General features: G+C 40.5%; 2 protein-coding genes and 1 non-coding gene across 3 annotated transcripts; 2 read left to right on the forward strand and 1 right to left on the reverse strand.

The window, feature by feature from the left end:
• Window positions 1-694: 694 nt before the first annotated feature.
• LOC134741564 (T-complex protein 1 subunit beta) lies at window positions 695-14,575 on the reverse strand. Its single transcript, XM_063674391.1, has 10 exons — window positions 14,449-14,575; window positions 14,116-14,289; window positions 13,729-13,864; window positions 12,497-12,716; window positions 11,956-12,094; window positions 11,047-11,255; window positions 9,604-9,778; window positions 8,845-9,022; window positions 3,023-3,226; window positions 695-2,463 (listed from the first exon to the last, which is right to left on the reverse strand). Exons 1-10 carry the CDS (start codon window positions 14,449-14,451, stop codon window positions 2,291-2,293), a joined length of 1,611 nt encoding a protein of 536 aa, XP_063530461.1. The 5' UTR covers window positions 14,452-14,575; the 3' UTR covers window positions 695-2,290.
• Window positions 14,576-16,956: 2,381 nt separating this feature from the next.
• Window positions 16,957-18,948, forward strand: LOC134741482 (synaptobrevin-1-like). Its single transcript, XM_063674268.1, has one exon. The coding sequence runs from the start codon at window positions 17,100-17,102 to the stop codon at window positions 17,472-17,474; it is 375 nt and encodes a 124-aa protein (XP_063530338.1). The 5' UTR covers window positions 16,957-17,099; the 3' UTR covers window positions 17,475-18,948.
• Window positions 18,949-24,839: 5,891 nt separating this feature from the next.
• Trnad-guc (transfer RNA aspartic acid (anticodon GUC)) lies at window positions 24,840-24,921 on the forward strand. Its single transcript has one exon. It is a non-coding gene; the product is annotated as a tRNA-Asp (tRNA).
• The last annotated feature ends 117 nt before the right edge of the window (window positions 24,922-25,038 follow it).

Consider the following 25,038-nt stretch of genomic DNA (forward strand, 5'->3'; position numbering starts at 1 on the left):
CCCGTGAGATTCAATCATCATCATCTTCCTCGCGTTATCCCGGCATTTTGCCACGGCTCATGGGAGCCTGGGGTCCGCTTGACAACTAATCCTAAGAATTGACGTACGCACTAGTTTTTACGAAAGCGATTGCCATCTGACCTTCCAACCCAGAGGGGGAAACTAGGCCTTGTTAGGATTAGTCCGGTTTCCTCACGATGTTTTCCTTCACCGAAAAGCGACTGGTATAAATATCAAATGATATTTCGTACATAAGTTCCGAAAAACTCATTGGTACGAGCCGGGGGTTTGAACCCGCGACCTCCGGATTGAAAGTCGCACGCTCTTACCGCTAGGCCACCAGCGCTTCTCCCGTGAGATTCAATCGTGTCTACTAATAATAATCCTGCTATCTATTGTACCCCATAAACGTAGTACATATAAGTCAGTCAGTGCCATAAACTTTCAAATTGCGAATAAATGTGGCGCGGGCACGGTGACGGTGACGTCACACAGCACACCCGGCTACGCCAAAATGTATTTTCGTTAGGGAATAACAACATGATTCTTCCACTGTCAAACACATTTTTATTTACTTATTTTTTTATATTACTTATTTGTATCTCCTTGGATTTCATAGGCTTGCGTGGGGATATATATGCATTTGAAGTACAGCCTTCAAAGAAAATAATGATAATAAAAATAAAATCACACATCACATAGTATTAAATATTTATTCATACATCATTAAGTCAAGGCATCTGTGGCCAGAAAATTAAAACAATAACGTTAGTGCAACATTGTTTTTAGAGTCTTACGAATAGTTCCGCTAGCAAAGCTAAGAGGACATTTAGTAAAATAAAATATGTGGCCATAAACGACACAAAAATATAGATACGAGTCGCACAATTTAATCTCACGACACATTTAGGTCTAAACTGGGCCCATTTCCCCAACTTAATTTAATTGATACCTGACACTGATAATTACGTACATTTCGTGGTCGGTAAGCAACGACGTTACATAACGTCAATGTTTACTTAAAATTGGACCAGCAATGTACGGCGAACTGTCAGTCCATGTCAGGCGACAATTGCCAGTCGAAACAAGGGCCAGATTTTCTTTCATACAGAACTAAATTGGTAATTCATTGAATAATCGTGAAATAAAATAGTGAACTTTGACAATACTGGCATCAGCATTAACCAAGCTTATTAAGTGTAACTAATAACGTACGGACATACTCAGATATATCTGATAAATCCACATCCATACTTTGTTCATATTGCGTGTCAATGCCTCAACTGCATTCGCGGTCAACGCATGCACCCTAACAAAGTTATAAACGTAGTGAGATGCTCTATACCGCATCAATCGGTAAATATTTATACATATATAGGGATATGTTACTGGTGTAAAGTAAGCAATAAAGATTATTAAAAAAAAAACAACTGGGAGGCATAATAAAAATAAAACATATTAAAGCTTTAAGACGTACAAATGTGACTGACGCAATATCACCGAGAAAGCTGAGCCACTTTACAAAAACATTTCGTCCATGTAACTAAAAATAGATGTCGTATATCGCTCACTTCACACCAGTTCACCGATACAATATGATTACCTGGGGAACTCTGATAGACGGTTTTATTCATTTGATTCCATATTATCTTTCTCAGGCTTTTTTAACATAACGTAAGATAGAAAATCGAATGACTAAAACCGTTTGCCACGAGCTTCAGATAATACTATAGATCTAACGCTTAACTCGGACGGTTCATTTCATAACACGAATACGGGGCGAATACGGCGCTGTTGCAAGTTTGCTTCGTGCGTTCCAATGAGCGATGTGTTCCAATGTGTGATTTTAGTTTTTAACCGCGCGTTACTGGGCGTTTTGCTAAAATAAATATTGAAAACTTGATTCTTTCAAACCTGGACATTCTTGGGCTCATTCTACTCAGAATCGACAGCATTCTCCATCCTGCCATTAAAAAAAAGATGTCCCAAAATTCCATTACGTCACGTTTTAGTGTGTTTTTTTTCCACTTGCATGTGCGTGACGTGGAATGTACAATTTTCATACAAATTTTTGGGACATTTTTTTTATCATCAGGTTTGAATATATATATAGTGATTTTGAGTTGAAAGAACCCAAAAACACCTGTGAGAAACAGGTTTTCAATATTAATTTTAGAAAACGCCCTACTAGTACGCGTTTAATCTTCTGTGCTTTTGAATTTAGAATGATGAACCGTCTCAGTCAGTCGTCGCCCTTGTTCGTAATGGTGGTAGTAGTAGTACGGGCGACCTAGCAGGGGCGGTGGTCAGGCTGGCGACGGCGCGGCGCGGCCTTGAGGATGTTGTCGACGCGCAGGATCATCTCGGCCGCCTCGGCCGCCGACTCCAGCACCTGCCGCTTCACCACGTACGACTCCGTCACGCCCAGCTGCTTCATGTCGCCCACCACGCCGTTGTTCATGTCTGTGGGAAGACGTTCCGATTAGGGTTTTTTTATGACACTATGAATGAATTCCGTTCATAATGGTAAATTCCGCTGTACGTATTGCCTCATTTACATTCATCCGAAGTGAGCAGAGAAGTGGGCACGATACTTCTCATGCCCCTGCCATTGCCGCTCGCGCTGCCTGGCGCTCCCCAAAATGGCGGTTTTTTGTGCGGAAGTCAAAGGATACGTGTTCACATTCTGCTCCGTAGCTCAGTACTCGCCGAGCGCCTGGAGGAGAAAGATGTCTGCCATTGCCGAAACCCAGCAGAGAAGTGTGTGTGTGTGTGTGTGTACTGACCTAGGCCGGCGGTGACGTCGCCCCTCGCGTGCGCGGCGCGCAGGCGCGCGATGAGGTCGGCGCTGTCGTAGCCGGCGTTGTCGGCGACGGCGTGTGTGTGTGTGTGTGTGTGTACTGACCTAGGCCGGCGGTGACGTCGCCCCTCGCGTGCGCGGCGCGCAGGCGCGCGATGAGGTCGGCGCTGTCGTAGCCGGCGTTGTCGGCGACGGCGTGTGTGTGTGTGTGTGTGTACTGACCTAGGCCGGCGGTGACGTCGCCCCTCGCGTGCGCGGCGCGCAGGCGCGCGATGAGGTCGGCGCTGTCGTAGCCGGCGTTGTCGGCGACGGCGGCGGGCAGACGGCGCAGCGCCACGGCGAAGGCCTCGGCCGCGGCGGCCTCCTTGCCCGGCGTGTGCGCCGCCGCGACGGACACCGCCTCTGCCATCAGCATCTCGCTCGCGCCTGTAACAATCGACACGTTTATTATCTGTGTGGCTAATTTGATCACAATAACAAATAAAAACTTTTATAAAAAAAAGATAAACCGACTTCAAAAAGGATGAAATAAAATATTATCCTTTTTAGGGTTCCGTGTTTAAGTATATGCGTTACCAACTGATATGTTTGAAGTCGGTGCCAAGCCAAATTTTAAACCATATATTCATAGTGATTTTGGTGCAATTCGATAAAGATGCGGCTATATAAGTATGTACGTTGGATTACCTAACGCAGCGTATTACGTAGGCGAACAACACGCGAATGCGAAGCGGCGCGGCACGGCGCCTTAATTAATCTTTTGATACCTATATGTAAGACGCAGCGTTAGACGACGACATTAAACGAACTTTCTGTACACCTCAGAACAGAACACACGGCACACGGTTGAACCTTCTTGGCGCAGTTCGTGCTTGTCGGCACGTTAGTGTAAATCTAATACGTTTTGTCGTCGTATTTTTTTTAAGAGCATTTCGTACTAATTCTTGAACAGTCATAGCACGCAAGTGTGGGATTGGGACTGAGTTATTTTCTGTCGCTTATCCAGGGGACTATATTTCAAAATATAAAACAATTCAAGGAACCTTCATGCAAAATTTCTGCTAAAGCGGTTGGTTGTTTAGCCATGAAAAGGTAACAAAGAGGCAGACATAATTGCTTTCACGTTTATAATGTTTGTACAGTTGTAATGGGATTTATAGACATAAAGCTGATTATTTTTGACTGGTATTGTTACTACTTGGAGTACTTGGCTTGGCACCGACTTCAAACATATCAGTTGGTAACGCATATACACCCCTAAAAAGGATAATATTTTATTTCATCCTTTTTGAAGTCGGTTTATCTTTTTTTTATAAAAGTTTTTATTTTTCCATTTTTAGTTTTAAGACATTGTTAAGAGCGTGACGCATGAATGAAAAACATAATCATGTTTAACTGTAAATTCGTAAACTTTAATAAATAATAAGAATTTTCCTCGAGTCCGTCTGGGAAATCATTCCTGTCACTAAATCCATTCTCCGCCCCGCCACTGACCCAATCCCTCAAACCCCCCGATCACTCAACCTCACAGCACTTCAACCCCTGATCACTGAACCCCTCGACCCTAAACCACCAACCCTTCAACCGCCATTCCCCGACCCCTAACCTTAGACCCCTTAACTCCTAACACTAACCCCCCCAATCCCTTAACTCCCAACCCCTCAGTCCCCGACCCATCAACTCACCTCCCCTCAACCCCCAACCTCAAACCCCCCAAACACTAATACCCTCTACCTTCACCTCTCAGTCTCTTTGGTTGTTTTCAACACTACCTACATCAAAAATCATAATACACATACGAGGGAAGTTATCAGTAGCCTTACCACGAGTTTGACATTGATATATTCGCTATCGTGTGCGTAACTTACTGTTTATGCATCTCGCTCGTACTGGCATATTAGTGTACAAAGTAAGTTACGAAGAATATTTAGTGTCAAACTCGTGGTTAGGCTACAGTTGCACTACATCAAATTGGTGGTTTTGGGGAGGAAATGCTTGAGTTACTTTAGAAAACAGCGAAATTACCATACACGTGCCTTTAAAAATTGAGGAGTTTCCTCAATTCCTCACGGATTCCATCATCAGATCAAAACCAAAAATATTACGAAAACACCTTGTAGAGGTAACTTCTTTCAAACAGAAAAAGAATAACTCAAATCGGATCATGGGTTGGGAGTAATCGCTGAACTCATTATCGTCAAAACAATCATCATCATCAGCTCCACTTCATCAAATTGGTGGTTTTCGAGAAAAAATGCTCAAGTTGCTTAAGAAAACGACCAAATCACCATACATGTGCCTTTAAAAATTGAGGAGTTCCCTCAATCAAGAACAGCACCAGATTAATGTGGGACCACCTTGGAGGTAGTTCCTTTCAAACAAAAAAAGAATTTTTCAAGTCGGACCACGGGTCTCGGAGTAATCGCTGAACATCCTACATTAAAAAAATCATCATCACTATCTTCAAAACAATCATCATCATCAGGTCCACTTCATCAAATTGGTCGTTTTCGAGAGAAAATGCTCAAGTTGCTTATGAAAACACCCAAATCACCATACATGTGCCTTTAAAAATTGAGGAGTTCCCTCAATTCCTCAGGGATCCCATCATCAGATCAGAACCAGATTAATATGGGACCAACTTGGAAGTAGCTCCTTTCGAACACAAAAATAATTACTCAAATCGGACCACGGGTCTCGGAATAATCGGTGAACATACATAAAAAAAAAAAAAAAAAAAAAAAAAAAAAAAAAGCCACAACCGAATACAGAACCTCCTCCTTCTATGAAATTGAAGTCGGTTAATAATAGTACATTATTGTCGAGGCTCGGAAGTAGCTACTTGCTGGCTGAGGATTCGTTTTAAACGGACGACCTTGGGAGTCCTTTTAATTGAATCCAAAGCCAGCAAGTAGCCTTCCAGCCGAGTCATATATAGTGCTTTTCTCAAAAATGGCGCAATAAATGCAAATATAATAGAAATATTTTACAGACGCAACGTTCTTATGTATATATTTTCACAGAAAAAAGTAAAAGGATTTGCTTTGCCGCCGTTTTATTTTTTTTATTAAAAATGGAAGTGTACATTTCTGCTGAAAATACGCCAACCTATTTGAGACACCTAAATAGTCGCGGTACCAACATTATAATAATAAGTACTGATCATCTGTTTGGCTGTTTAATGGACCTATGCCTTCATTTGATATGGTTATTTCAACTTTTAAGATGTTTGCAACTCGACAAATAATGGAATTTGTATGCAACATTGCAGTCCCGAAATCGGGACTGCAATGTTTTTAACTTAAATTTTTGACTGACCATAAACTACGCACTTCGCGACCTACTTTTTAACCGGCAACGTCGACTTTGCCGTCCATTTTTGAGAAATAGTTATTTGTTTTACAAGGGGGAAAAGTTGTTGTTTATCCTTTCGTGCTAATTGATACCCGAGCAAGCGAAATATTCCAAAATTGAAGTTCAAACGATGGAATCTTGAGGGTTGCGAGGGTTTCAAGGCACAAGGGTTAAACAAATAAAGTAGTGAAACACACAATTTTTCACCACACCAACACAAGCAAAATACTAACTGTAAAATATCAAACAAAATCAAAGCAAAACGATTCAAAATGAATGTTATTAAATATTTATCATTGAAAACCATCATTTATAAGTCAATTCTACCAGCAAACATAAGAAAACGACTCAAAATTTATATTTGATTACTTTGCCTCACATGTGAATAAAATGCAACTTTCTTATCAGTTGTTGAACAATCAAGAGAGCCTTTACCAGCTGGTGTGGAGAAAACATTGTTTTCTACTCCAGCATTGTAATTTGTCAGCAAAATTAATGACAGATATATTGTTGATTTTATTACTTTTCGTTACGTTAATTTCTTTTCATACAACAACTTTGGGTGGAGGCCGGATTTTACCATCGCGGCTAACGCCTTGATCCCCTCTAGACCACTCCATCACGAGACGTGATTTTCCTTAATATATATCATTTATTTCTGTTCATGATTTTCATACAAGTTTATTCGACAGTATTTTTTTATTGTAAAGGAGACATACGATGTTTTTCGCCATAATTAAATTAATATTATGTTATTTCACTTTTAGAAATATTGTGTGATCTTATTATGAAACGAGAGAGTAATTAAACCACACTTCTGTTTTAAGGCCTCTCGTTGCATAAACTACTTGCAATTCAGTACACACTGACCTCCGCCGTAGATGACCTTGGGCTCTCGCACGGTGGCGGCGAGCACGCAGAGCGCGTCGTGCAGCGAGCGCTCGGCCTCGTCGATGACCTGCTGCGTGGCGCCGCGGGCACCTACAGTGTACACACTGACCTCCGCCGTAGATGACCTTGGGCTCTCGCACGGTGGCGGCGAGCACGCAGAGCGCGTCGTGCAGCGAGCGCTCGGCCTCGTCGATGACCTGCTGCGTGGCGCCGCGGGCACCTACAGTGTACACACTGACCTCCGCCGTAGATGACCTTGGGCTCTCGCACGGTGGCGGCGAGCACGCAGAGCGCGTCGTGCAGCGAGCGCTCGGCCTCGTCGGTGACCTGCTGCGTGGCGCCGCGGGCACCTACAGTGTACACACTGACCTCCGCCGTAGATGACCTTGGGCTCTCGCACGGTGGCGGCGAGCACGCAGAGCGCGTCGTGCAGCGAGCGCTCGGCCTCGTCGATGACCTGCTGCGTGGCGCCGCGGGCACCTACAGTGTACACACTGACCTCCGCCGTAGGTGACCTTGGGCTCTCGCACGGTGGCGGCGAGCACGCAGAGCGCGTCGTGCAGCGAGCGCTCGGCCTCGTCGATGACCTGCTGCGTGGCGCCGCGGGCACCTACAGTGTACACACTGACCTCCGCCGTAGATGACCTTGGGCTCTCGCACGGGGGCGGCGAGCACGCAGAGCGCGTCGTGCAGCGAGCGCTCGGCCTCGTCGATGACCTGCTGCGTGGCGCCGCGGGCACCTACAGTGTACACACTGACCTCCGCCGTAGATGACCTTGGGCTCTCGCACGGTGGCGGCGAGCACGCAGAGCGCGTCGTGCAGCGAGCGCTCGGCCTCGTCGATGACCTGCTGCGTGGCGCCGCGGGCACCTACAGTGTACACACTGACCTCCGCCGTAGATGACCTTGGGCTCTCGCACGGTGGCGGCGAGCACGCAGAGCGCGTCGTGCAGCGAGCGCTCGGCCTCGTCGATGACTTGCTGCGTGGCGCCGCGGGCACCTACAGTGTACACACTGACCTCCGCCGTAGATGACCTTGGGCTCTCGCACGGTGGCGGCGAGCACGCAGAGCGCGTCGTGCAGCGAGCGCTCGGCCTCGTCGATGACCTGCTGCGTGGCGCCGCGGGCACCTACAGTGTACACACTGACCTCCGCCGTAGATGACCTTGGGCTCTCGCACGGTGGCGGCGAGCACGCAGAGCGCGTCGTGCAGCGAGCGCTCGGCCTCGTCGATGACCTGCTGCGTGGCGACGCGGGCACCTACAGTGTACACACTGACCTCCGCCGTAGATGACCTTGGGCTCTCGCACGGTGGCGGCGAGCACGCAGAGCGCGTCGTGCAGCGAGCGCTCGGCCTCGTCGATGACCTGCTGCGTGGCGCCGCGGGCACCTACAGTGTACACACTGACCTCCGCCGTAGATGACCTTGGGCTCTCGCACGGTGGCGGCGAGCACGCAGAGCGCGTCGTGCAGCGAGCGCTCGGCCTCGTCGATGACCTGCTGCGTGGCGCCGCGGGCACCTACAGTGTACACACTGACCTCCGCCGTAGATGACCTTGGGCTCTCGCACGGGGGCGGCGAGCACGCAGAGCGCGTCGTGCAGCGAGCGCTCGGCCTCGTCGATGACCTGCTGCGTGGCGCCGCGGGCACCTACAGTGTACACACTGACCTCCGCCGTAGATGACCTTGGGCTCTCGCACGGTGGCGGCGAGCACGCAGAGCGCGTCGTGCAGCGAGCGCTCGGCCTCGTCGATGACCTGCTGCGTGGCGCCGCGGGCACCTACAGTGTACACACTGACCTCCGCCGTAGATGACCTTGGGCTCTCGCACGGTGGCGGCGAGCACGCAGAGCGCGTCGTGCAGCGAGCGCTCGGCCTCGTCGATGACTTGCTGCGTGGCGCCGCGGATCACCACCGTGCACGCCGCGCCCAGCTCCACGCCCGAGAAACGGATCAGGCACTCGTCGCCAATCAGCACCTGAATAACGACATGTAATTTGGTCTGTAATTTTAAAATGAAATAGAACGAATTCACGTGACCGCGGAGTCAGTAGGGTTCCCGAACCCACGTATATTGCTAATCCAACGGGTAAACATTGACGCTATGTGCCATTGTTACTTACAGACCCAAATATGTACAGGAAATTGTCAATGTCAACTTGGTGAAACAGACGCCTGGTTTTTTTTTTACCTGACTTAGGTTTTATACCTCTGGGGCAGTAGAGTAATAGGATTGTGCAGATAGAGTAAGGTACTCTGGGAATTATCCAGGACCCTCCCGCATCACACCTGAGTTTGCGACGATGGAATACTCCTACAGAGTTTGCGCGCCAATAACATCAGTTGAGCGGTCTCAACCTGATCTGGGTGTGGTGAGGGAATCAAGCTAATGGGAGTTTTGTTGCTGGTTCGCTAAACCTAGCATAGAGAAGACTCCAACTCAGCTAGGCCCAGCGACTGTCGAAGTAACTATTCAGTACCCGGTCGATAAGGGACTGAATGAGTCGATGTGTACGCGTTGTGTCCGCTAGGGACGGAGACGCGTGGTGTGACACGGACCTGCTCAATAAGTTTGCAGTGCCCCAGCGTGACTTTGTCAGGCGAGTCGAAGGTGGAGACGATCTCGCCGCCCGTGACGAGCGCCAGCCGCTCGATGCCGTCGAAGTCCGCGTGCTCTATGGCCATCACGCCCGCGTCCGCGAACAGCTGCTCCGGGTAGTTGTAGATCAGTTGTCTGAAAACAAAATTACTCTTTATTCAAACAGAGCATAGATCCCTAGTACTAATACACATTATAAATGCGAAAGTAACTGTCTATCTCTTCACGCTTAAACCGCATTGATTTAGGTAAAATTTGGTATGGAGTTTGAGGCCCAAGGAAGTATATATAGCTGGGGAGCCGACGATGCTAAATGTGTAGTTACTCGAACGTCGTAAAGACCTATTGGAATCGAAAGATTAGATTAGAAGAAAAAAAGGTTATATAAAGTTTTCTTTTCCAGCGAGCAGGATAGCGTCCACAATGTTTTTTAAATTTCAGGGGGTTGGTGGAGGGTAAAAAAAAAATCGTTAAGTAGATTGTGGATTTGGTCGTTTTGGTCCAAGTTAATGCTATAATTTTTCTATAACTTAATATGACACTTATTTGTACGCATTTCCTTAATCTGACGACCACAAGTTTGACGCCCGATTTTTACATTGTAACCGTCAGATTAAGGAAATGCGTACAAATAATCATCAGATTTACTAATAGCACAATTATGGCATTAATTTGGACTAAAATGACCAAATCCACAATCTGCTTAGCGATTTTTTTAACCCCCCACCAACTGCTCAACATAGACGACTAAAAGTGGTAAAGGTAGACTCCATGGGATAGCAAGATTTCACTCATATCTAAATCTGACGCGCTCGAGTAACTACACAAATCCCCTCTTGGGCTCCCCAACCAATAGAATAGTTTTTATCAATAATCATTCATCAATATCATCATCATCATGATCCCACGCAGACGAAGTCGCGGGCAGAAGCTATATAGAATAAAGAACGAGATACACAAACAGCCGAAAAAATGGCCACACAGACGATAGCAGTTGGTAGAAGTAAACTTTTTATTGTACAAATGAAATAATAACATAATACTTAGAATTAGGAAAAAGCTAAGTAAAATATCACCGTCGAGCACAGATGGGAATAGGTGTTATCATATAAATCATTCCCATTTGGGACTTATGTATGGCGGCGGTTACGTGGTGGGGACAACTGGGAATACACCAGATGACCAGACAAATCGTGGACTATAGAAAACAATCTGTCCCCTCATTAGTAAAAGTTGGCATTTTTGAAATCCCATTTACACTACTCTTATTTATTTATTTATTTAAACTTTATTGCACATAACACAAAAATAATGTTCAAATAGCGGACCTAATGTCAAATGGCATTCTCTACCTGACAACCATAGGGCCAAACAGAGACATGTAAAAATGTTTGCTCACTTACCTGTTAATGAAGACATTGCACTTGTGTGCCAAGATCTTGTTAACTTTATCCTTCATCTTTTCCTTTTCGGCCACCTCCAGTTCGGCAATCTTGGCCATGGAGTCCACTTTGATGGTTGAACCAAACACCTTAATCTTGTCTGTGTCCATGGGAGTGTTGGCGATCAAAATGTTGGCGTTTTCAAGGCGTTTCGGTTGATGTACTCCCACCTGTTTGGTCATACAATTAAGTTTGACAGTTGAATATTATAATCTTGATTCAAATAAATACCTTGGACTTTACCTAGGGCCAAAATTTTATAATAAACTTCCAAATATCATCACTGAATTATCTGTTAATAAATAAAAAATATGTAAAACGTAAGCTTATCTCCAAAGCCTATTATAGCACACAAGACTACCAGAAACACCGTGGGATTGTGATTGAAAATAATTAATTATTTATTATTATGTTAATAATGATGAAATTGATAATTCAATTAATACCTATATTAGGTAATCCGTATTTTTTGACATTTAGATTTTTATTGTAGAAAGTCGAAAACGCTCGACTTAAAATACGTGAGTGACCCGTTATTACTATGTGGTATTTTCTATAAAAAGGGACCTTATTGTCGATGGCGCTTAGGCCATTATTAACAATGCTCCGATATAAATACAATGCCGCGCGACGCTGTGCGGCGTAAGCGCCGTCGACAATAAGGTCGCTTTTCATAGAAAATGCCCCATATGTTTAATATGTCTGTGTCTCACGGAAGTTTTGTTATTAAACCTATCTCTTTTATTTAAGTATATTTTTTTTAATATAAAGCTTGATAATAACTATAATAAGTAAATGTGTTATTATTTGTGTTGTGTAAATTCCGTGTATATTTAATGTTACTTTCTGGTTTGTTACAGCTTCGCATACCTTTTTGTTTAAAAGAAAGCCTTCATCCAGGAATGACTCTTCAAGGAGGCCGCCAGAGATTTTGATGATCTGTATGGCTTTCAGATTCCCTGAACCCTTCAGGCGGAGCACTGCATCCACGGCGAGTTTTGTGAAATGTCTGTAACATGAGATGAATAATGAAACAAAGTGATATACAGAATGTTTTTTCAATTTTGACCTACATATTAAATAATATTTATCTTGCAAAGAATTGCTAAACGGGCTTAGGGTGGCAACCTAACTTTTGAAAAATCAACCCAAGTGGAGTAAAAACGGGATTCAACAGTTCTAACGACATCTAAATTCAAGTTTCTTAAATTGTAGGTATTTTTTGATGCTATTCGTGTCTCATCTTCTTGCAGTATCCTTATAAATTTCTGGTTAAAAAGACAATCAAGTAAATAAAGTTGATAAACCCTTTTTAACCCGTGGAGCGCCCTAGTATCACAGTAGTATGGAACTCCTATACTAACCACCATCACACGTGTGACAGTAACGGGCACGGGTTAAAACTACTTACTCTTTGTGATTAGAGAGAATCTTAGAGCTTAATGTGGTACGAGCAATATTTTCCAGGTCAGAACGGAGAGCCGCATCATTGAGGTTCTTCTGGTGGTCGAAGCTGGCACCTTGAAGAGCTTTTTTGGCAGCGTCAACAGAAATGCGCCACCCGGCAATAATTGTCTGAGGGTGCAGCTTCTGCTCAACCAGCTTCTCAGCCTCACGGAGCAGTTCAGCAGCTGTAATGATATTTTTTGATATTACATAATAATGTCTCTAGGATGGAATGTAAGTTACATACCCAGACTGTTCAGCTGTAGTCTAATTCTTCAGCAATAGAGTTGTTTTGTTTATATAAATTAAGGGTCAAATTTAACTTGCAAGATTTGACCTATACAAACATAGTTACAGAAGTACATACATACTTACATAGGTACATTGAAAGTTAATAAAAAGCTTGTAAAAAAAAAATGTTTTTGTGCTTTAATTTTAAAATCAAATTCATTTAAAGCAGGATTGATTCATTGTGATGTCACAGAATGTGTATCTCAAACAAATTTCATAGTAACAAATTAGTTTTCACATTTCATAAAAAGAAGCTGATTTGTCTGGAATTACAGATGTAGTGAATAATCCCTTCGCCATCATATTTTCTCGGAAATGTTCGTATTTTTCTTGCTACTTCAGTCAACCTCAGTACTTTTCATACTGAGACAGACTGAAATAGCATAACGTTTTTGTGTGTTTCACTATATCTAGACAATACACTATTTAAATATGAAACTACAACAATCTGCTCTCCCCTCCTCTCTCCCTTAATAATAAATTGCATGGTTAGTTAAATTAAATACCATAAAAAAAATTCAAAAATCAATAAAATTTAATAATAAATTAGACAAGCATAACACTTTATCTAATACTCGTTCATGATTACTATATATCTTTATGATAACTTCATACAGGTCATATCAGTTGCCATAACTGCCTGCCTGCTTATTAAATAATAATAATAAATAAAACCCAGGTTTAAAGGTAACCCAGGGGAATCATGGTAACTGTTTCATTGTTTCATTTCAATTCAACTGTGGTTACTCATAGAGTATGTCTGAATGTCTGCCAAATTAAACCAGTTTGACAGTACTGGCTTCCCTCGAATGCGGCTGACCCAACAAGTAACAAGTGATAAGAAAAAGACCCCGTTGTCTCATTGTCTCTGACTTTAGTCTCAAATATATTATGAGAGAAGTTTACCTAAGACGGTGACTGATGTTGTACCGTCACCCACTTCATCATCTTGTACCTTTGCCATGTCTACCAAAATCTTTGCAGCCGGGTTATCAACCCCAATTGATTTCAAAATTGTGGCACCATCATTTGTGACTTCAACCTAAAAGAAGAAATCATTTAAAAATTATTTAAAGCAATACAGGCGCTTCTGCAACTTAATTCAACACATTTTAAAGTTTTAATAAAAATAAGGTTATGTTTACAAATATCTAATTAAGAATGTAAAAATTTACATTCTTTTCTTTCTTCTTTTTTTTTAACTTAAATTTACATTTATTAATTAAATAACCTATAATAAGAATGTAAATTAATAAAGCAAATTTTCAAAAAGAAAAGTAGAATCGAAATTACCTGTCCAGAGTTTCTACCCATAGAGACCAAAATTTTGTCCATCCCTTTAGGGCCCAGAGTACTCTTTACCAAATCGCCGATTGCAATAGCTCCGATGAAACTGGACATACGAGCCACTTCGGCTCTCTCTTCTTCAGCGTCATTTTTCAATATTCTGATGGGGTTTAGGGAGACCTGAAAGGTATTTTGTAAGATTAAATTTCAAAGCATGACACACGTGCGAATAGACAGCGGTTACATCTTTATGTGAATTTTTACTCATTTCCTGTGGTAATCCACTATAGGATTATTTCATGTTCAGTAAGATGATTAAAAATTTTAGAAATAACATACCATTTTGAGATCTTTTGTAGGGTTAGGCTTAAAAACACAATAAACCACCGGCTCAGCACAATTTACTTTTGCTCGCTCGTCGCTCGTGATTTTTGGTTTGGTTTCTATTCATTCATCCATTCGTGTTCCGGCGATCTGATTGAAAAGAATGACATAGGAGAGTGAATGAATGGAAGAAAGATAAATGCTATAAACGGCTGCTACACACGACAAGACTGCAAAACAAAAATGCAGAGTCCGTCTGCCAAAGAGTAGTATAATATATAGGAGACCGCTGCTCTGCACCGTGGTGGCACCGTGCTTCTAATCTAACAGCTAAAGCTTGAAGGATATAACCAACGGAAACGCTTTGTCTTGTCTGTGATTTGAACGTCAAATGTATACGTAACGTCAAAATAGTCATGTCAGATAAACCTCAGTCCATACATTGTGTATGACCAGTGTTGCCAACTTGGCATAATTGGTGCCAGATATGGCATAATTTCACACTCTCTGGCATCGAAAATTTCCATTTAGCATCTGGCATCTTTTTTAGCATAATTTAGTGAATCAAGTGATTATGTCCCTAAGCCAAGTTTGAAACCTACTTGGCAGTGATAGACAATCCATGGCTCAACCGTCAAAGGAAATTTTATACATACGAGGAATTATAATAAGCCGTAACAGACTACCGCACCGCACCGCGACCTTTTTTTCATACGCGTTACCAATTAAATTGTCAATCAGATTGTGCGAAAAATTGTCTCGTCTACACCGACTAATCTTTTTGTGTTATCTATGGTATAGTCAATGTCAATGTCATGTCATATGTCATAATGGCCGGTTTTTTGTTACCTATAATATTTTAGCATCTTTTTTAGCACATTTCAAAATTATTTAGCATATTTCTGGCATAATTTAGACATAAGTTTGGCATTTTTTCAAATTCCGAGTTGGCAACACTGTGTATGACTATGACGGACTTCCGGTTCGAGCGCCATCTTGATAGTTAGCATCGTGATTAATTACTTTGTTTTTTGCTTATTAATATTGTTTAAAGTGTAATATCGATAGCTTATTATACAGTAAACTAATGTGGTAGTGTGCAGTGAATGGAGAATTAATTTTGAAGCGCGTTTAACCACCATCTTGGAGTCAACGGCCGGTAGTCCACGTGCTTCTTGTAAAGACTAGCTATCGATTTACAAGAGCTAACAAATCACCGTACACTGTCTTGTACAACCGTACAAATTTTTGTCGTTTGTAAACCTCTCAATACCTTGATACTGGCGAAATAGTCCCACTGGGCTGAAGCCATAATTTTAAAAGAAGAAGAAGAAGTATGACTATGACTATTGGCCGACTATTTTCGACAGAGGGGAACGCCTGTTAATTGCTACACCGTTTGGTTATATCCTCTAAGAGCTAAAGAGGATTATCGCGTTAAATCTGTTATCTTTCTACTAAGAGGAACAAGGAAAAACCAAAACCCTTTTTTTAGGATTCCGTACCCAAAGGGTAAAAACGGGACCCTATTAATAAGACTCCGCTGTCCGTCTGTCACCTGGCTATATCTCGTGATCTGTGATAGCTAGACAGCTGAAATTTTCACAGATGATGTATTTCGGTTGCCGCTATAACAACAAATACTAAAAACAGAATAAAATAGAGATTTAAGTGGGGCTCCCATACAACAAACGTGATTTTTGACCGAAGTTCAGCAACGTCGAGCGGGGTCAGTACAGTAATCTGTGGTCAGTACTTGGATGGGTGACCGTTTTTATAGTTAATGATACGGAACCCTTCGTGTGTGAGTCCGATTTGCACTTGGCCGGTTTTTTATCTCTCAGCAGATTACAGTGCCGTTTACAGATTACGTAGCGTGAACCAATCTAGCCCTGGGCGAACGCGAAAACCACATCTTCGCAGATATCAGGCATCTTCGGGCCTTTTCAACGTGTTTTCCCAAGGTAATAAAAAGGTTGGCTTTGCGCGGCCCCCCTAAGTGCGAGGCCGTGGGCTAAGGCCCCATTCGCCCACGCCACGCCTAGCTTACTAAATGTAATATCCTAGGTAGGGTAATGGCCTCTCCAAACGACATCGATTAATGCATGTGATTTGCATTGCGGCATTTGGTCGATTAATTGAATTCATTGCTCCTACTTAACCAGCAATTATCTAAATAAAACCGCATGCCATTTGTTGTAACGTCTGTAGAAGCCTTAACTTAAAAATGTAACTATAGTTTGTCAAAGGACTGTCTCATTTCAAACATAGACAGAGAGAATCATACTATCTTTGTCGTACACTAGTACTAACACCGAAAAGAAAAGGATGAGTATAGTTTTTTTCGTTCTTATTTACTGTCAAATTGGTTTGTCCAACTATACTTGTAATATACTATGTCTATGCTCAAGTATTTTTGGGTTGGTCATGTTTCGTGACGTCACTTGTCATAACTTGACTGACTCACTAGCTACTTAGCTAGTCTAGCTACATATTATTAATCTGTGGACACTCACGTCACGTCATTACATTAATGTATTGCTTCCATCCATTCCATTCTGTTGGTCTATCTTACGCCATACTTTTTCTTTGTATGTAATTAGAAACCAACGAAAACCATTTGATATTATTTGTTTCTTACATAGTAAGTTCTGAGCATCGTAAAAATGGAGGACCAAGGAGGCAGTTCCGCTCCCAGAGTAAGTGACAAGAAGTTGGCGCAGACACAGGCTAAAGTTGATGAAGTTGTCGGCATTATGCGTGTCAATGTCGAGAAAGTTTTGGAGAGAGATCAGAAGTTGTCAGAGCTGGATAATCGCGCTGATGCTCTGCAGCACGGAGCAGCGCAGTTCGAACAACAAGCTGGTAAGCTTAAAAGGAAGTATTGGTGGCAAAACTTGAAGATGATGTTGATAATTGGTGCTATTGGTGCAGTTCTACTTATCATTATAATAGTGTCGCTGACCGGTGGCTCTTCAGGAGGCAACACTAACAATGCCGCCTCAGTGACAGACGCTCCGGCTGCTGGTTCAGGACGATAATCAACAAGAATCAAAACAATGAATGATCCAAGGATTAGCATGAAACTAAAATATTTCAGTTCGGGACTTGACTGAATTCTGTAAGATCCTATATTTTTTAAATTACCTTTGGGCTTTATAAGAAACAGTAATAAAAAAACTACATATTTGAATGTGCTTACCCTATATTGATTGTTACTTGAAATTTTTAGATAATATATGAATGTTAAAAGTAATGCAGCAGATGCTGTAATTTATCTAAGTGTTTCTGCCTGTAGGTTTAATTTTTACGGAAGAAGCCACAGAAACAATAGTTAGGCAGTGGCGGATTTGTATTCTTGGCCACCCTAGGCCCTGTAGTAAGTACTAGCCGCTCTAATTATCATGTAGACTGATCCCTAAAATCAGGCCGCCCTAGGCCCAGGCCTACTAGGCTTTAAGGCAAATCCGCCACTGGGTTTGGTGTTTCAAATGAAGTTTTTTATGTTCCATTTTACTATCCTCATTGTTACCTAATTATAAAGCAATTAGCTTAAATGCTGATGTTGTAGACAGGTACAACAAGATATAAATTGTTAAAATATGGAATGTTGACTTGCTATACTGATTTGTTTTTGATTACAAGAATGAAAACATATTTATACTTTGTAAAACAACGATTAAGGTATTCATGTTCCAAATGTATTTTGGATGTAAAATAGTTTTACAATATCTTTGTAATTATTACATTGAATGGCCAACATTTTGTACCAATTTGTAATAAGTAACTAGTATTAATCAAAGTTGTTATGTATGGCATACAAAAAATTATAATGGGCCAAATAAGGAACTGATATTTATACAACTAAACATTTTACATGTTTTGCCTCAAAACCTAGGAGTATAAAGGTTAAACTAACAATTTAATTTATTGATAATTGTTTATTAGTGTTTGTAATGTTCATAAAGTCTGGATGTAGCACAATTTGCATAAAATAACTAAAGCACAAAGTGTTTAAAAATACTAGGCTGATTTTACATACACGTTACTATTTATTACTGGGATATACTGTAGTGGGTTGGGACCATGAAGAGAATAGTTTTTGTATTCACTTTTTGATATTTACAATGCATTTTCTGATTGAGATTTATATATTTTGGGATGGCGCCAACAATGTTCTTAATAAAATACAGTGCCTAAAAGCTGTTGGGTCATTCCATGTATGGATGGTGAGAGGAAATGTGACTTAGTCTTTTATCCATAGAAAAGCGTTTTTGTATTCCTTCACTGCTTCCTGCTAAATAAATTCGCCTGTAAAAAATGTTTTACTGGAAATAACAGAGTATCACAAGGTCTATGATGTGATGAAGGAAGTTAATTTAGTATAAAAGGTGTCATTTCCTTTCCTCTTAACAATAAAAGCTGATGTCATATTCCTTGTAATTCTACCTAATTATAATATTGTCTTTTATAACTGTTAAGATATAATAAATGTATGTATTCTTCAATTAAGAATTTGTATTCTTATTTTGTTCCTAAAAGTATCAACTTGAATAAGGTAGGTACCTATTGATAACATTTGTAAACCCACTGATTTGATAACATTGTCCTTAGTCATATTGTTGATTGATATTATCAACTTGTTCAATGTTTCAAGTAGGTAGTATTATATTATGAACTTGAAATGTTTAATTTATAAAGGTTTTACATCAATAATCTCTGCTTAAATACATTCCAAAAATGGGTGCAATACAATTACAAGCCACTCAAGCTTGAGAGGTTCATGTTTCAACATTTTATACAAGTGTAATGGGATTGGTTTAAGGGGCCCACTGACTATCAGTCCGCCGGACGATATCAGCCTGTGTTGTTCGGAACTGTCAAATTTTTGTTCTAACTGACAGGCCGATATCTTCCGGCGGACTGATAGTCAGTGGGCCCCTTTAGGTACAGAGATACAGATACAGTACAGACGTCAGGCCGCTTGAAAGTATCATAATCAAGACATAAGGTTAGCGGACAAGAAATTGCGAAAAGCTGGATTCAGGAGATATGGTGGGTACTGGGTGGTTAAGTATATCTTGGAATATACTGTTAGGAGTAAAAATGGAAAAAGCTTGCGATTCTTAGTAGTAGATTGGGCATGAGTAGGGGGTGACTGAGACAGAGCGGGATAGTCTTATATATCTTTCAGAGGAGTAGCAGAGAATGCGCTATTTTTGTTTGTCCTTGTCACACTCACATTTTTTTAAATTCCCCACCGTAAATTTGGTATGGTTTATGGTGGGCAACGAAAAACATTGACCAATCATTTAGTCGCATTGCGTATATTCTCATCTACAGCTAATCTATAGGATCGTATCATCTATGAAAAATTCTAATTCTAGAGTCCCTCCACACTCGTTCGCGAATCGCAGCACGAAGCCGCGAACGTGAGTGTGGAGTCTAGTTCGCTAATCAGCGAAATCGACGCGGCGTTCGCGGCTCGCGCCGCGTAGTTTGCTTATAATAGCTTTATAAGCCGTAACAGACTACCGACCGCACCGCGACCTTGGTGCGGTCAAAATACAGTTGGTCAAGCAAATCTTGTCAGTAGAAAAAGCCGCGAAATTCAAATTTTCTATCGGACAATATCCTTTCGCGCCTACAGTTTTTAAATTTGCCGCCGTTTTCTACTGACATGATTTTCTTGACCAACTATATATCCTTCTCGCTCTAACTTATAGCTGCGTCCTTAACGCACGCACAGCGTCCACCTTAAGGCCATCACACATCATCGCACCGCACCAAGGTCATTGTGCGACGCATCCATAAGTAAGAGCGAGAAAGCGATATCTCTTTCTTGCGCTTACTTATGGGTGCGTCGCACAATGACCTTGGTGCGGTGCGATGGTGTGCCTTTACACTACACTTATATTCTTTGCACTACACACTATCGATACGTGCGCTATCTGACATAAATTGCTTGTGTATTAAGTTTCAAAAAAGTTAAAGCTAAATACGTGTTTTTGCTAGTTGATAATTTTTTATTCTTCTGTGTACTAGTTTATCTCATTTTGTTAAGCGCGCTCCAGACTACGCGGCGCGAAACCGCGAACGCGAGTGTGGAGTAGATTTCGCTGATTAGCGAACTAGACTACACACTCGCGTTCGCGGCTTCGCGCCGTGATTCTTGCATGAGTGTGGAGGGCCCTTTATGGCTTTTTATAAGTTGGTCAAGCAAATCTTGTCAGTGGAGAAAGGCGGCAAATTGAAATAATGTAGGCGCGAAGGGATATTGTCCCATAGAAAGTTTGAATTTTGCGCCTTTTTCTACTGACAAGATTTGCTTGAGCCATAGATCTAGTATATTTCTATAGATGCGGCCTACCGCGTGCGCCCGTAAGGGACAGACATAGATGACATCATAAACGTGGAGATACCATATTGGTAAAAATTACCCCAATATTTGATATCACGTTGGGGCGATTACCCTGGAGGCAAAGTTAGCTTGTTTGACGGTATTAAAAAATTGTTAAATAAAATGTCAATGGGCCGTTTTTTTTAGGCGTATGAACAATGAAATACCTTCTATAATTCGCGCAGGTGGTACAAAACTAAACATGTTTAGTAAATAAAACGTAAAATAAAATGTATTATGGGTTTTAATTTAAAGAAATCACAAATCGCAATCACACCAATTAATGTACACCACATTTAATCTTCACAACATTTGTTAAATTTTTTTTGGAATTAGAAGTACGAAAAAACTTCGAGGTCAAAATTACCCATAAAATTATGATATTTTTATCTGGTATCCCTAACATGATTGTTATGCAGCTAAATTAAGAAGAAGTTTAAAAATGGCTGACCTCAGACTCCTACCTACCTACGTAATTTGGGCGGATAATTTTACAAATAATGTTTTGTTAATTTGCGTAAATAATTGTGATATTTTTATTGAAATCGTTTGATTCTACATTGCTTTGAGTGTAACGTAATTTTACGATGTTATTCTCACATATTGCGTTAAGAGGAAGTTGCGTACTTACGTTTGAAAGGTTATGATCTCATATTTTGCTCGGAGCGGCTATTACAGCCGATTACAGAACAATTCACCATTATTTTATCAAAGTTCAAGCATTCAAAACGCTAACCATCACTATATTTCATAAGAGAAAGCACAATTTCATACAAAACAACAATAATTAAAGCAACGAACAAACATGATATGTCACGTACTTATTTGTTTGCCACAACCTCGGTTGTGGCAGCGGTGGAAAAGTGAAACTATGACAAGGACAAACAATAACAGCGCTTTCTCTGCTACTCCTACTGAAAGATACATAAGACTATCCCGTTCGGTCATTTTCCCCCACCCCTCATGACCGATCCAGTTATACTAGATTCATGGCTTGAGCAAATATATGTGTATTTTTATGGGTTTTTGTGTAATGTTTATGAATGCGACTGAAGGACTTGTATCCATGGTCATGAAATAAATTAAAAAAAAACATCAGTTTGTCGTTCGAAGTTTGACAGTTTTGACACTGACACTGACAGTATGATTCAACTTCACCAACTTGTTTTGAGTAATACTGTATTTTCCAAACTTAAATTAATTTTAGCCTTTAAAAGCTTACTTTTCCGCTATATTTTTACTTCTTAATCAACAACAAGAGCTACACAGTATCAAAATGAGTGATCAAAACGGAGCTGCGCCTAGAGCAGGCGATAAGTTAGCGGAAACTCAACAAAAAGTCGATGAAGTGGTCGACATTATGCGAGATAATATCGAGAGCGTTATGAACAGGGACGAAAAGTTATCCGAGCTGGACGATCGCGCTGATGCCCTGCAGAATGGAGCAGCGCAGTTCCAACAGCAGGCTGGTAAGCTGAAGAAGAAATACTGGTGGAAAAACATGAAGATGATGATGATCATTGGTGGTATTGTTGCAATTATAATTATTATTATCATAATTTCGCTGACAGCTGGTGGTAATGGAAATTAGGCCCCAGTAAGGGCTACTCTGGTTTTGACAGAATGTAAACCATAATGAATAGTAAGGGATATCATAAGGCAAGATATTTAGTCCGTATGAAGTGTATATTTTTACTCAAATATTAAGATAAGGAAATCAATAAATTTATGATATCTACACTCGATTGGTGCTAATGTTGAATAATTTAATAATTGTCATTTTAGATATCCAAGGGAACATATTGTAAAATTATAAAAAATAATAAGAAACATCAATATTGAATTATTACTTAATTGTGTATACTCTTGGCCATTTTTATATAGTTACAAGGTGAGTTTGGGTATTTTGAGCAAGGTTTCATAAATGTAGCTTTTCTTTTTTCTAATTATTTTTGAAACACTTTATTTAGAGTAGGTCACATCTAGTCTTTTATAAACACAAAGCTATTTTATTGAGAATATGATTATATTCCAAACACATATTCTTAAGATAGAAAAACTGTTGTAATACTTGGCTCTATATATATTTGGAGCAGGTTATAGCACTGAGAGAGGTTATTCATCAAATTTGGATGCATATTTACCTAAACTTTGGTGTCTGCCAAGATTTTAAATTGTATGAAGCCGGACTCATTTACTATTATTTATATCTTAATTTCGCACTTTTTTTATAATTAACCGATTATGTCAATATAATATTAACTATTTACAATATACAGAGCTATTAAATGCTGCTTAATTTCCTTTAAATTATTTTTTTAAGAATCTTATTCCATATATGCTTTACTTTTTCTGGGCAAAACCCTAGAAAAATATGCATTTAGCATTTCTAATGCCAGGTCATCACAAACCTCTAGGTGTGGACAGAACATTGAGTTAGCAAGTGACACGTATGTTGTAAGGCGCTTAGCACACTGGATACGATTCCCATGTCGCTCCTATGTTTGTGTGAGACAGCGCTATGCACATATTATAGTGACATCCCACTCGCAAATCTGAACGAAGTGTGAATCGTATCCTGTGTGCTAAGCGCCTTTATTCAAAGTGGCACATTTGAAGCAATATTAATCAATTCTAGTGTATGCATTTGTAAATGTCATCTAGATAGTATTTATTTTCCAAGAACTGAAATGAAGAAACATCTCTTTTTTACTGTATACAGTTGAATATGTAACATTTTTACATAAGTATATCTTTGACTTATTCTTAGTGTGTTAATAGAATGATGGAAAAAGAAGTTGGAAATACACAGTCATGGTATGTACTTACCCCCTTATTCATAAAACTGTACGGGCCTGATTTAGTTAAATTATGTTTTATACTTTACGGGCCTAATTTAGTTAAATTATGTTTTATCCCTTTCTTACAGATACCTAAGTCAAAATGACAGATAAAGACAAACGATTCATAGCTAATTCAAGCCAGTAACGCGTTTATGAATAACGCCATTAGTACTTATCCTAAGGCCTTATGAATGCCATACAATAAAATATTAACCTCTAATCTCATTTACAGTATTAAACATCACAAAATATATCAAATTGAAAGTACCTAATTTATAGGATTTAAATAAATTTAAACATTTGCTTATTATTAACATTAGCTATTGATATTAGTCTATGGATTAACCACAATTTATAGTGTCTTTAAAGCACAAATGTGTACTAATATGTACTATTTTATTGTAAGCAAGCTACTTTATTACAACTACACAAATATATTTTTTTAAAGTTTTTATATATCAATGATTAAAAAAGAAATTAACTGTGTATATTAAAATGTTACCTTGTTAACTTTTCTGATGCATTTTCTGATTATAGTAAGGTCAGGTGGGGTAAGAGATACATAGTTTAATAATTATTTTGCTTGCGGACCATATTTCGAAAGTCCTTCTACTTAAGTATTTTTAAGTTAATTTTATTTATTTATTAGTTTTATTTAATTTAGTTTTTTAGGGTTCCGTACCCAAAGGGTAAAAACGGGACCCTATTACTAAGACTCCGCTGTCCATCTGTCCGTCTGTCTGTCACCAGGCTGTATCTCATGAACCGTGATAGCTAGACAGTTGAAATTTTCACAGATGATGTATTTCTGTTGCCGCTATAACAACAAATATTAAAATAAAAACAGAATAATATAAATATTTAAATGGGGCTCCCATACAACAAACGTGATGTTTTTGCTGTTTTTGTCCGTAATGGTACGGAACCCTTCGTGCGCGAGGCCGACTCTCACTTGGCCGGTTGTTATCTTTAAGTGTCTCTGTTTAGTTTTTTTATTGTCCCTAGAAGTGTTTCTCTTGTCCCATCTAACTTTTATTACGATTTAGTTTTTACCAAGCAGAAACGTCTGCAAACGATGTTATTAAGCTTAGAATAAATTTAAAAGTGGAAAAATTACTGCCTTGGGTGAGACTTGAACTCAAGATTCGCTGACTATGGATAAGGTCTTGGTGGCTCAGTTAGCAGAGCGCTGGAGACGCTGGAGTGTCGATCCAGAGGCCGTGAGTTCAAGTCTCACCCAAGGCAGTAATTTTTCTACTTTTACATTTATTTTATTACGATGTTGGGGACAACATGGGACCAACTATTATTACATTATACCTACAGTGCCTAAAGTTAGATCCCTATTTATGTTTAGGTACA

The sequence above is a fragment of the Cydia strobilella genome, chromosome 5 (assembly GCF_947568885.1).
Source record: "Cydia strobilella chromosome 5, ilCydStro3.1, whole genome shotgun sequence".
Lineage (NCBI taxonomy): Eukaryota > Metazoa > Arthropoda > Insecta > Lepidoptera > Tortricidae > Cydia > Cydia strobilella.

What these genes read in the sequence shown, in the direction of transcription:
- LOC134741482 (XM_063674268.1), top strand. Translation starts at nt 17,100, where the DNA reads ATGGAGGACCAAGGAGGCAGTTCCGCTCCCAGAGTAAGTGACAAGAAG.
- LOC134741564 (XM_063674391.1), bottom strand. An exon ending in TGGGTAGAAACTCTGGACAG is followed by an intron (nt 13,865 to 14,115) that starts GTAATTTCGATT and finishes TTCTTCTTTTAG; the next exon opens with GTTGAAGTCACAAATGATGG. An exon ending in GCTTTCTTTTAAACAAAAAG is followed by an intron (nt 11,256 to 11,955) that starts GTATGCGAAGCT and finishes ATGACCAAACAG; the next exon opens with GTGGGAGTACATCAACCGAA.